This window comes from Barbus barbus (assembly GCF_936440315.1).
Source record: "Barbus barbus genome assembly, chromosome: 7".
Lineage (NCBI taxonomy): Eukaryota > Metazoa > Chordata > Actinopteri > Cypriniformes > Cyprinidae > Barbus > Barbus barbus.
Genome location: NC_136735.1, coordinates 7,312,068 through 7,323,783, shown reverse-complemented (window position 1 = coordinate 7,323,783; position 11,716 = coordinate 7,312,068). Strand labels below are relative to the sequence as shown.

General features: G+C 36.2%; 1 protein-coding gene across 1 annotated transcript; it reads left to right on the top strand.

The window, feature by feature from the left end:
* Nucleotides 1–5,602: 5,602 nt before the first annotated feature.
* Nucleotides 5,603–10,302, top strand: etaa1a (ETAA1 activator of ATR kinase a). Its single transcript, XM_079422345.1, has 5 exons — nucleotides 5,603–5,880; nucleotides 6,761–6,895; nucleotides 6,983–7,056; nucleotides 7,142–7,251; nucleotides 8,202–10,302. The coding sequence occupies exons 1-5, from the start codon at nucleotides 5,763–5,765 to the stop codon at nucleotides 9,850–9,852; spliced, it is 2,088 nt and encodes a 695-aa protein (XP_079278471.1). The 5' UTR covers nucleotides 5,603–5,762; the 3' UTR covers nucleotides 9,853–10,302.
* The last annotated feature ends 1,414 nt before the right edge of the window (nucleotides 10,303–11,716 follow it).

Genomic DNA, 11,716 nt, shown 5'->3' with positions numbered 1-11,716 from the left:
ACACTTGTAAAAAACAGTCCCTTTATACACAGTGTGCCAGCTGTACGTCTGACTTAATAGGGCGATTTACATATCAAGACGACTGATATTATACAATTAACAATTTTCATTCACACTTTGTACACCATATCACAAAATAAACTTAAGATAAAATAAAATAAAGAAATATTGGGGAGAAAAAAAATATATATATAGCCTACAAACACAGAAAATGTAGGGGAGTAGGAGGCTCTCACATTATGGAACCAAAATCCTCTAATAAAGTAAACAAAAACCTTGCTTTAGGACTTTTCATCTCTCTTAACGTCTCCAAATATATTACAAATTCCTCTTTAAAAACCACTAATCGTGGGGAAGTTTTGAAAAATGTACATTTATGGGCTAGCAGTGATATCGTTCATCGGCTAGATAAACGAAAATCGTTCCTGAGTTGACACTGATAGCTGTTGTGCTACGGGCGTCCCGAGTTCGAATCCCGGCTCAAGGATCTTTCCCGATCCCACTCCTGCTTCGCTTCCTGTCTGTTTACACTATCCCATCACAATAAAGGCTAAAAATAAATGCGTTATGAAAATGCTTCCAACGATATTGTTTCTCTGTTGTAGTGTGCCTCTTACAAAAATAGACAGATTTTTTTGTACTATAGGGCTTATCTTAAATACATTAAATGGAGAGTAAAGAAGACAACTAGCAAACCAAGTCCTTTGAACCATAATCTCTTAATATCTCACCAGATGGACAGGAAAAATATGAAATGGACAGTGAAGAACACAACTAGCAAACTAAATATTGCAAAGGATAACATTCCTTTGTGTCGTTATCGATAGTTGTGTACTCCTCGTATAATTCAGTCGATTATTGAAGGGGTGTTTACGCGACACCTTTTTCAATTATTGCATTTTGGCCATTCATTTACACGAAAATGGCGTTTTGGGGGCCTGAAAACATAAACTTTTGAAAACAGGTTTCACAGTGCGAGTTTTTGAAAACAATATTGTTACTGTCTTGCAAAAACGTGTATTTGTGAAAACGGTTACGCCATGCGCCAACTACTGGCCTGGCATGCATAATACAGCATTTTTCAGTTGTTTTCACGGATCCATGTAAATGGGGATCGTTTTGACAACATTGTCATCTGTATGCAAAACTTGTTGTGTAAACGTATCCTAAAACTATAACGTATAGTTATTGTTATAGTTATTGTGCTTGGTGGGAACGGACCTTAAGCGGCAAATCAGAATGTCAAATCACAAACTTACAAGAAACGAGCCTCCCAAAATGACTAAGGCTGAGATATGAACTGTTTGATGGGTCAGCGTATGTACAGTTAGCAGCCGACCCCTGTGCGACCCTCGGCCGAACCACACCAAAGACAAGTCTGTGACTGATTACGCAGTTTCACACACACATATACACACATTCAATCAGCTCTTCTAATCAGGACCTAACCACAAAAAAAGGCCAACCAGGGGTCGTTAGGTACCTTTTCTGATGACATCATCAGACTGCCGTGGGTAACCGGAGATGGACCGGCTCTGGCAGCGGTACAGGGCCGTATATCACAGAGTTTCCCAATAACCACTGTTCGGAGAACAGCCATTTGTCAAATGAAAGGCCTAGCAGTGCAGACTGTGTGTGTGTGTGTGTGTGTGTGTACACACGTACCCAGCCCGGCTTGATATAAACACAAGTAATCTGTTAAGGTAGCTTTAGCAGTGACAGGGCAGTCAATCAGGCGTCTGTCTACATGTCAGCCTGACAGCTTAACAGTTCATGGGAGATTTATTAGCCACGGGTCAGATCAAATAATATATCCCCAGTCTGCTCTTGTTTAGAATGACTTAGCTCTATTGATTAGACTCACCCGTGAGGCCCCTTCTGACATGGGCAGAGCTCACAGGAAACTCAGCTAAATTGCCAAACCTCAATATATCATGCTTTGATAATTCAATCAGATGGTCTTCATTTATCATACAGGTGAATGGCAACAGTGATTCTGGAAGCAGATTTTAAAGGAATAGTTTAAGGTGAAAAATGTAAATTCTATCATGACGTTTACTCTCATGTCTGTCCAGATCAGTGTGTGAATACATACAAAAACAGGTCATCAAACATCAATCAATGTCCAAAAAGGACCAAAAACACCACAACACCAATACAAAAGTGGTCCAGCCTTTATATTCAAATTATTTTTGCTGTTCAAAAATTAAAATAATCATGAAAAGGAAGGAAAATGTGAGTTTGGAATGACATGATGCTGAATAAATAAATAAAAATAAGATTACAATAGATTAAAATAAGTAAACAAATAGATCAAATTAAACATAAATAATAAATTATAAGTTAGATTTAATAAAAATAAATAAAATACAAATAATAAATTAGATTTAAATGAACAAACAAATAAACAATAGAATTAGATCAAAATGAATAAATATATAAATGTATCAGTATATTATTGTAGTGAGTGGGAAAAAAAAAATCTCAAGAATAAGAAAATAGAAACTAAATATCAATAAGGACCAAAAACACAAAGCTCCACATTTTTATCCAAGACAAAAAGTTTAGACAAAAACAGTTTAAAAGTGTAAAAATAGATAAATAAATACAAATTAAGAATAAATTAAATAAGTACGTAAATAAATACAAAGGAGATATAAATGAATAATTTAAAAATAAACTAAATAATACAAAATAACTGAATGAATCAATAATACATCTGACAGTATAGTACTAGTGAGTAGAAAAAAATAACTTAATGGAAATGAATGGAAACTAAACATTTCATATTCAATAGTATATTAAATTGGTATGGTGTATATTTAGCAGTTAAATTAGTCTAAATTGGGTCTTTATGCATAAAACAAATACATAGCTGTCTTTTACATTTTAGGATGGGGGTCCTTTGCAAAAAGTTGACAATATTTAGGGGTCTGTGGCATCTAAAAGATCGAAAAACCCTTTCTTTATGGCGCAAGGCAAATAATTCTGACTACCAGTTGGAACAGTAATTTGTTTAATGTTAAGGTTACTGATTAATGAATCATCAAACTTTCTGTTAACAAAATAGCTTGGTATGACATCAAACGGATGAACATTTCCACTTAACCTCTGAGAGGTCGATTACATGTGCCTTTAAATTTATGTTCAGCTCCTGCAGCTATTTCCTGTGTTACATTACCCTGAAATAACACTGAAGCTTTGCAGCAGTGCAGTCGGCAAGCAAAGCATTGCAAAAAATAAACATATAAATACATGACTGAGTGGGCACATGCTGTATTATGACATTTATATAATGTAATCACTCCATAAGTACAATAGGACAAAGGATCTGACAAGCTGAGATGGCTATCAAGCATTATTTGGACCCAGAAAAGCACACATAATATGCAGATGCTGACCTGCACTGACACAGACATGCAGAGCTCCAGACTTCTGTCAGTGTAATGATGAATACCTACAGCAAGAGATCAGAAAAGACAAATAGAGCACACTGGATTCACGATTTTCTCCCAAGTGGAATCACAGAACATTGGCTTACAACCATTTCAAAAACGTAATGAAAAACAATAATTGTGCCCAAATACCATAGCTCCTACCATTTTGTTACTATGTAAAATCATCTCCTTCACGCAACGTAAGACATTTTCAGGTTATGTTTGTCATGTTTTTGATGACAGTGGTTTCTAACAAAGAATTACAGCAGCTTGTGATGTCAAAACCCAGAGGACTTATTCGCCTTGAGCAAATTTGACCCTTTTCCTTTGGGTTTTAATAACAGGGTATTTCATCACTTATGTACAAACATACGATTTTAAAAATAAAACATAACTGCTTCAAAAATGGGTGTTTTCAGTATAGTATGTGTAGTTTATATCAGAGCAAATCGTCCAAGTATTGTCAAATTATATTTACCACAGATCTTATTTTAACCAGTAGCCTGCTATACTACTATTATAGTAGTGAATATTTTGGTGAAATATGATGGGCAATAGTGTAGTGATGTATTAAGCACAGTTTATACACAATGTTGCAATGGAAAGTGACTAAAGCTTGCTCGCTAAATGCTGCTACGTCATACAGGTGAGTCTCAAAAACTATAAAGTTTGTCCAAGAAGTCACTAGTGATTTTTTTGGAAAGATGTTGATTAAGGGGCATCTAAATCGGCAACACTGCTCACACAGAAATCACTTTCAAACCAAGCATTTTTCTGTTGGTCAAGGCAGCGAATTTGCCTGAACCTGTTGCAAAACCTGCTTAAAGCTTCAAATTTTTGTCCAGATCACACAAATTTCTATGGAAATGACTTGATTTCGTCCACAGAAATTCGCTGAACAACAATAAATGTGACCTCGCATGCACTTAACTAATAAAAACATGTGCACATGCACTATAAAACTTCAGTATAGTTTGAGCCAACTAAAAAATAACAATTCAGGCAGTACTTTTATTAGCATTAGAGAGGTATTAGAGAAGCTCATTTGCGCGTGATTGCATTTTGACATCTTTGTTTTTCATTGTGAGGAGTCTCCAGAACACGGGCCCGTTCACGCGTGCGCTAAACCTGCGCGGTTTAAAACATCTAGGAGCTCACACCTGCCCTTTGAGCACCAGGCTCTCCAGATGTAAGGCTGAATGGGAAAGTTATCAATGGGTCTGTCCAGTAACTAATGATGAACATTTCAGTTGCTCACGGTGAACTGTGACTTAAAGGGACAGTTCACCCAAAAATAAATAAATGTCATCATTTACACACCCACAAGTTACTGAGGACCAGCAGCTGTTCAGTTACCCACATAAGTGTCTTCTTTTGTGTTCCGAAGAAAAAAGAACTTCATGCAGGTTTAGAACAACCTGGTAAATTTTTAGAATTTTCTTTTCAGAATATTTTTAAAGTGACAGACACATCTGTGCTTCAAGGTACAGGCCTATTGTTTTATTAAAATTTGGATAGTCTGTTAATATAATATTCAATACATTATCAGAGCTTGGTAGACATAGTTATTATATTTCTAGACCTTATTAGACAGATGAATTAATAGATTGTGATTAATGTTAGACCCTTATTAATTTATCATTTATATTAATCATAAATTTATACATAGTAAATAATCAAAAATGTCATATACAATTTGGCATAAAAAAAAAAAAACTAAATTATTTACATAAAAATGGGACAAATAAATATAGCCCGAATTTAAGCAAATTATTAATAATAATAATAACATCATAGCCTACAAATTCGTCCCATCCAGAACTGTCAAAAAAAAGACTAACAATGATTAATAATTAGAAATAATATATATTTTTTGTACCTAATAAAATCCCATAAAAATCACTGTAACACACTGCATGTCTCGGCTCATTACTTGGGTAACTAATTATTTGACATTTTTACGTTAAGAAAACTTACTGCACAAGTCACTTGAAACAACCGCTCTGCATTCGCTCAGTGTGATTAATTATCATCACGTAATAAACTGTTAGTCGTATTTTTTTTCAGTGATTTAATTCTTTAATTATATAGCTATATTTGCTGTTAGGAAAGTGTAGATTGTATGCGTCGCTCTTGCGTAGCAGCTACGCACAGCTGACGTCCTCGAGCACGTTTCCGCAATGAATCCTGGGAGGAACTGCGTATTTGGCGGAATGTTTGAACGATTTACACAAATCCGGGCTCATGATGGCAGCGAAAAGCACAAATAATATAACACCAACTCGGTGATATATTAACTCCAGACATTCTGAATAACTCTACAACATGGAGGGCAGAGGCAGTCAGGAACAGGAAATCGCCAAACTGATGAAGTCGAAAGTAAACAGACTGAGACGCAGCCCTAAAGCAGCGACACTGAACCCCGGGCAGATCCAAAACACGGGTAACAAATCACCCCAAAACAGACAGAAACGTGCCTCTGGCTCCTCTGTCGTATCTGACTCACTCATGACCAGCCTGAGAGCTCCAACTTATTGTTTGAACGTTGTATTGCTTTTATTTAAAGTATTTAGTTCAGTAAATACAATGTTTACATTTAAGAAAGTTAAGAGAATTTTAATAAAATGAGACCCTGGACCACAAAACCAGTCATAAGGGTCCATTTTTTGAATTTGAGATCTGAAAGCTGAATAAATAAGCTTGTATGGTTTAGGATAGGACAATATTTGGCTGAGATGCAACTGTTTATAAAAAACATTGAGAAAATCGCCTTTAAAGCTGTCCAAATAAAGCCCTTAGCAATGCATATTACTAATCAAAAATTAAGTTTTCATACATTTACGGTTGGAAATTTACAAAATATCTTTATGCAACATGATATTAATATCCTAATGGCATAAAAGTAAAATCTGATAATTTTAGCCCATGCAATGTATTGTTATTGCTGCAAATATACCTGTAAGACTTATGACTGGTTTTGTGTTCTAGGGTCACTTTAAGAAAAAAAATGCTCTGGGCTGCGTTTCCCAATTTGTTTCAATGGGTCTATGATGTACTTAAGCTTACGATGCTAGCCAGTCTCAGGCTTGACCTCAATTTGATTATTTACATTATTTTGATTGAACCATCTTTTGAGACCGTTGAAATCATATTTTATCAAATATCAGGAAAAAGGCAATAGCATAATAGGAAAGTCGCACATGTAAAAGTACTATGAAGTTTTCTGTTTCTTCATTAAGTAATTAATGTGCATCACAGTACCGTCAGATGCAGCCATGTTTCTGTATTAAAGCAGGTGTTTTTGAACTGCATGTGTTTTATAGCAGAGTTCAAAACCCCTACACGTCCAGCGAGAGGCCAGTTCAGGAGACTGATACCTGACGACTCGCCCAGCAATGATCCGGATTTTCATCAAGATATTATATGGGATACAACATCTCCATCACCCATTCGACATGGTGTGCATGTCTATTAGACTTGTGCATTTTAAAATTCTTCTTTAAATGCGCAGTATCAAAGTATGACAGAAGTGTATTTATTTTCAGGTCGTGGACAGAGGAGAGCTGCAAATGCCAGAGCGGTGGATATATCGGACATTGCCAATCGGATCGCTCCAAAGGTTTGCTCGAGGAACACAAACTACCACAATGCTAGTTGAGTGTTATTGTCAAATGCTGTATTGTGATGTATTTGTTTGTTTATAGAATGGAAGATTAGAAGAAGCAGATTCATCTTTACTGCAGTGGATTGGGGACAGTGCCGTTCCCTGCACACCAGAAGTACAGCAACCCAAAGTCAAAACTATGTCGACAAAGTAAAGGAATCTTTAGACACCTCACCTCATCGATCAGATTCCAATTTTACTTAAAAAAATTAAATGAATTAGTTTTAATTCTTTAAATATTTACTTTATGCTATTTGGAACCACAAAACCAGTCTTAAGTTGCTGGGGTATATTTGTAGCAATAGCCAAAAATACATTGTGTGTGTTAAAATTATCTTTTTTGCCAAAAATCATTAGGATATTAAGTAACGATCATGTTCCATGAATATATTTTGTAAATGTCTTACTGTAAATATATCAAAAAGTAATTTGATTAGTAATATGCATTGCTTAGAACTTAATTTGGACAACTTTAAAGACGATTTTCTCAATATTTAGATTTTTTTGCACCCTCAGATTCCAGATTTTCAAATAGTTGCATCTCAGCCAAATATTGTTCTAATCATAACAAACCATACATCAATGGAAAGCTTATTTATGCAGCTTTCAGATGATGTATAAATCTCAATTTCAAAAAATTGACACTGGTTTTGTGGTCCAGGGTCACATTTTACATCACAGCAGCTGTGTATCATTTAGTTAATCTTGCTCTAAATTCAGTGGAAAAAATAGTTATATATTAAATATTTATGTGTGCTTTTGCATTATCTATTGAATAAATATTTATAAATTCAATGTATTTTTTTTATGCAAGTCGTATTCAAATAACTATCTTTTATGATCTTTTTATTATTTATATTTGAAACTTGCTGGATCCAAAAGGTCTAATTATTTGTAATAAATTATTGATAAATCTGGCATCATTGCGCTACACAAACAGCTTTGCATTATTATAAATACTATATTAATGCAGAAAGGTGCAAAGTTGTTTATGCATCAACTACGCTTTGAAAAATAGGTATATATAATGCTATAGGAAAATGTATCATGCGTATTTAGTCTCTGTACTTATCTAACGTCTGCTGATGTGTATGTTGCAGGCAGAGCACTGTGGAAGATTTAATGCGGCTGGCGAAGCAGTTTGACTTCAACATGAAGCAAGATGAAGCTCAAGAACAGAGCTCTGATGCACCAGGTTCAAATCAATCTGAGGAACAAGAGCCGCCACGTGACGACCGATACACAACAGCCCACAGCGGTTCTGCTCTAAAACCCAATGAGAAGCCTGTTGATGAAAGGGGACATTATCAGGAGATGGACGATGATCTTGATTTCCTTTTTGATGGGCCGACCCAGCGGCTTAGTGGGCGTCTTAGTCAGGCATCAGATTATCGTACTCAGGAAGTTCCTGAGAGAAATCTCAGCATTGTGAAAGCCAGCGTTTCACAAAAAGGTTCTGTGTTCATGACGACAGAAAACCATGGCAGTAAACAAGTTAACAAGGCTGATGATTTTGATGATGACTGGAACAGTGATGGTTTACTCGATGACTCGTTGCTTTTGGAGATGACGCAAAACCCAGATCTGTTTGCTGCACCGCAGTACAGTTCAACACAAAAACAAACTCATGAGAATCAAAATGCTTTCAGTGCAATAACAAACAAAAAACAAGAAGCTAAATCTGATGTTAAATGTGGTACATTTCAAGGGCAACAGACAAAAAGTGAGCAGAGTTTTCAGCAGGACTCTCTAATACAGGCAAATCCGTATGGAGGGCTGCCTAGAATTGGAAATCACATGGAAAATAATTGCACAAATCAGGTTTTTCCCTCGAGTAAAGCTTTGCCAGTTCCTCCAAGTTGCTTTAATGGCAAACAGAATCATGTACGACCGCTTCAGGTTATTCAAAATTCACCTGAGCTCAATGCTGTTTCCTCAACAAGTCATTTCCAGCCAAACACCACACATATGCTGCCATCCACCGGCCTCAGTACTATTAAACCTCCTCATTCAAATCCTCCCAGCATGCACCAGAATCCAAACTCTGGAGGCATTAAACAACAAGGAGAGAATGCCGTTACAGCCCAAAATGGCTTTAGTGATGTTTCAGATGGAGACCTGGACTCTTTTTTTGCGTCTGATGACATCTGGGATGACGGAGTGGAGGACGATGATCTGTTTTGTGAGGCGTGTGATAATCTTGAGGAGCTATCTGGCAACGCTGAAACCCCAGCCACAAACAACCAACAAAACACAGCAAAAGCACTACAAAACAAGCCGTACGGCCCCTCCGAAACGGCCAGTCAGCAAACAGTGTTTGCTCAGCCTTATCCACCTAAAAAGCTGGCCGCTAATGTTTCCATGTGCAGTGCAAACACATCAGTGTCTCTGTACGGCCAGAAAGCTCATGCGGTGAACTCTGGGCCTGCAGGACTCTGCTCTAATGTGTCATGTGATGCAACGAGACCATCTGGCCCCTCAAGTAATGGACCGTATAAATTTAAACAGGTGAGAAGCTTCTCTGTGGTGGGACGGGGGACCTGTGCTGTTCCCCCCACACAGCAGGGTCACGAGAGGGGCGTGCTGGCCGTCCTCCAATCAGATGTGAGAACAGCAAATAGTCATCAGTTCAAAAAGCCGTACAGTGACTCGTACAGGTCTGCGCCGGTCATTGCCAAAGGTACAGTTAATGCCACATGCTCTTTGCTTTATTACTGTGATTATATTAAAAGTTTAAGTAAAATACTGTAAAAATAATCAAGGATGTTTTCCACATTGTTTTTCACTAAATTAGCAAAATGAAGAATATTTAATCAATTTTATTTACATGCAACCATCAATATCAATAGTAATTAACAATATTTTACATAGTCACTTAATTGTACATAGGCAAAATAATCATACTGAACATATCATATATAATATACACTACCATTGAAAAGTTTGGGGTCAGTAAATTTTAGTCTCTTATGCTCACCAAGGCATTTTTTTTTCTCAATTAAGTTTGTATTGATTTTCCTTATTTATAACATACCAGTGAACAATAAATACATAAGACTGTGTTCAAAAAATAAATAAATAATTTTTTTTATCAGAATGACACTGTAGAGGACAACTGGATATACAAATCATAAATCAGGCATGGATCCAATTTCAGTTGTCCTTTGAAGTCACAATCTGAATAAAATTCTCCCATATGTCAAAATCTGTGTGATTTCCATTCAGTTTAGCTAACATTTTCTCATATGATACATTCTCAATCATCAATTCAGTCCACATTTTAAATGTAGGACATTGACTGTCTTTCCAAAATCTGAGTATCAGTCGCGCTGCTGTAATTACACCCACAGTAACGAGGGAAAACTGATTTATTAACATAAACATCCTTATTGAAAATGGGAGGTCAGATCCCAAGCATCTCGCATGACATTTCAACACCACAAAGGTTGAATCTTTGAACATTGCCAACGAGCATGAATGTATGTGCCAGTTTCCTGTTTACATTTCCAGCATTTATTATCCTTTATACATCCCATTCTAAAGAGACGAACTGGCGTATAATAATACCTATGCAAAACCTTATATTGGATAAATTTACCTTTTGCTTCTCATGTACTTTCCACAGTATGACAAAATTCTATTCCAAGTATCTATGTCTCTGTCAATATTAATGTGTTTTTGCCAAATCAAGCTCAGGTTTTCACAAATCTTATCACCCATGCTTAAACTAAGTTGATCAAATTTAGATGATTTTTGAAGAGGTCTCTTATTTCATAATTTTACTAAAATATTTTTGTCTTGTCCCATCGAAATCTTTGCTTCCCAAGCAGTTTATCTGTAAATATTTCCAGAAATGATCCCGATCTTCTAAATGAAAGTTCTCTTTTAAATTGTTAAAAGATAAAAACTTTACTAAATAAATCTCTCATGGTACGTATTCCACTTCTAAACTACTGTCCCCAAAACAAGGGTTTTTCCCTATTTTAACAAAAGGGATATTCCATATTGAAGAATAGTACTGACATATGTGAGAAGTCTTACACATCCGGTGAACAATTTTCCAAACCTCCTTAGAATGAAGTAATATTGGGTTGGTCATATGGACCTGTATGTCCCCCTCTGAATTTTGTGAAAAAGCCCCTATTGGCCGGAAAGGTGTAGTAATTTGACGTTCTATTAATACCCAATCTAAATCTGTATCATCTCCCCCCCCCCCCCCCCCCCCCCCACCCAGTGTCTAGCGAGTTTAGACATTTCAAATGCTATTTTATAACGCTCCACATTTGGTAATGCCAACCCCCCACTGTCTCTGGGCAAACATAATTTATTGAAGCCAATCCTAGGTCTTTTACCTTCCCACAAAAATTTCTTAATCATAGCATTGTATTGTTTATATATCTGATGAGGTATAGTTATAGGGACCATCCCCGATATGTAAACTGTGGCGCTACCAACATTTTTATTATTAATCTTTCCCCATAACGTTAAATTATTTTTTTTCCAACTATCTAATTTTGTTTGAATTTTCTGCAACAAAGGATCCATATTTAAATTCAGTATATTCTGTAAATTAGGGCTCAAGTGGATACCCAAATATCTAATTCCTTTATGCATC

Bases quoted from the DNA above. Each gene is read 5' to 3' on its own strand.
- etaa1a (XM_079422345.1), top strand. From the start codon at position 5,763: ATGGAGGGCAGAGGCAGTCAGGAACAGGAAATCGCCAAACTGATGAAG. The intron at 7,057-7,141 runs GTTTGCTCGAGG...GTTTGTTTATAG, and splicing joins CCAATCGGATCGCTCCAAAG to AATGGAAGATTAGAAGAAGC. The intron at 7,252-8,201 runs GTAAAGGAATCT...TGTATGTTGCAG, and splicing joins GTCAAAACTATGTCGACAAA to GCAGAGCACTGTGGAAGATT.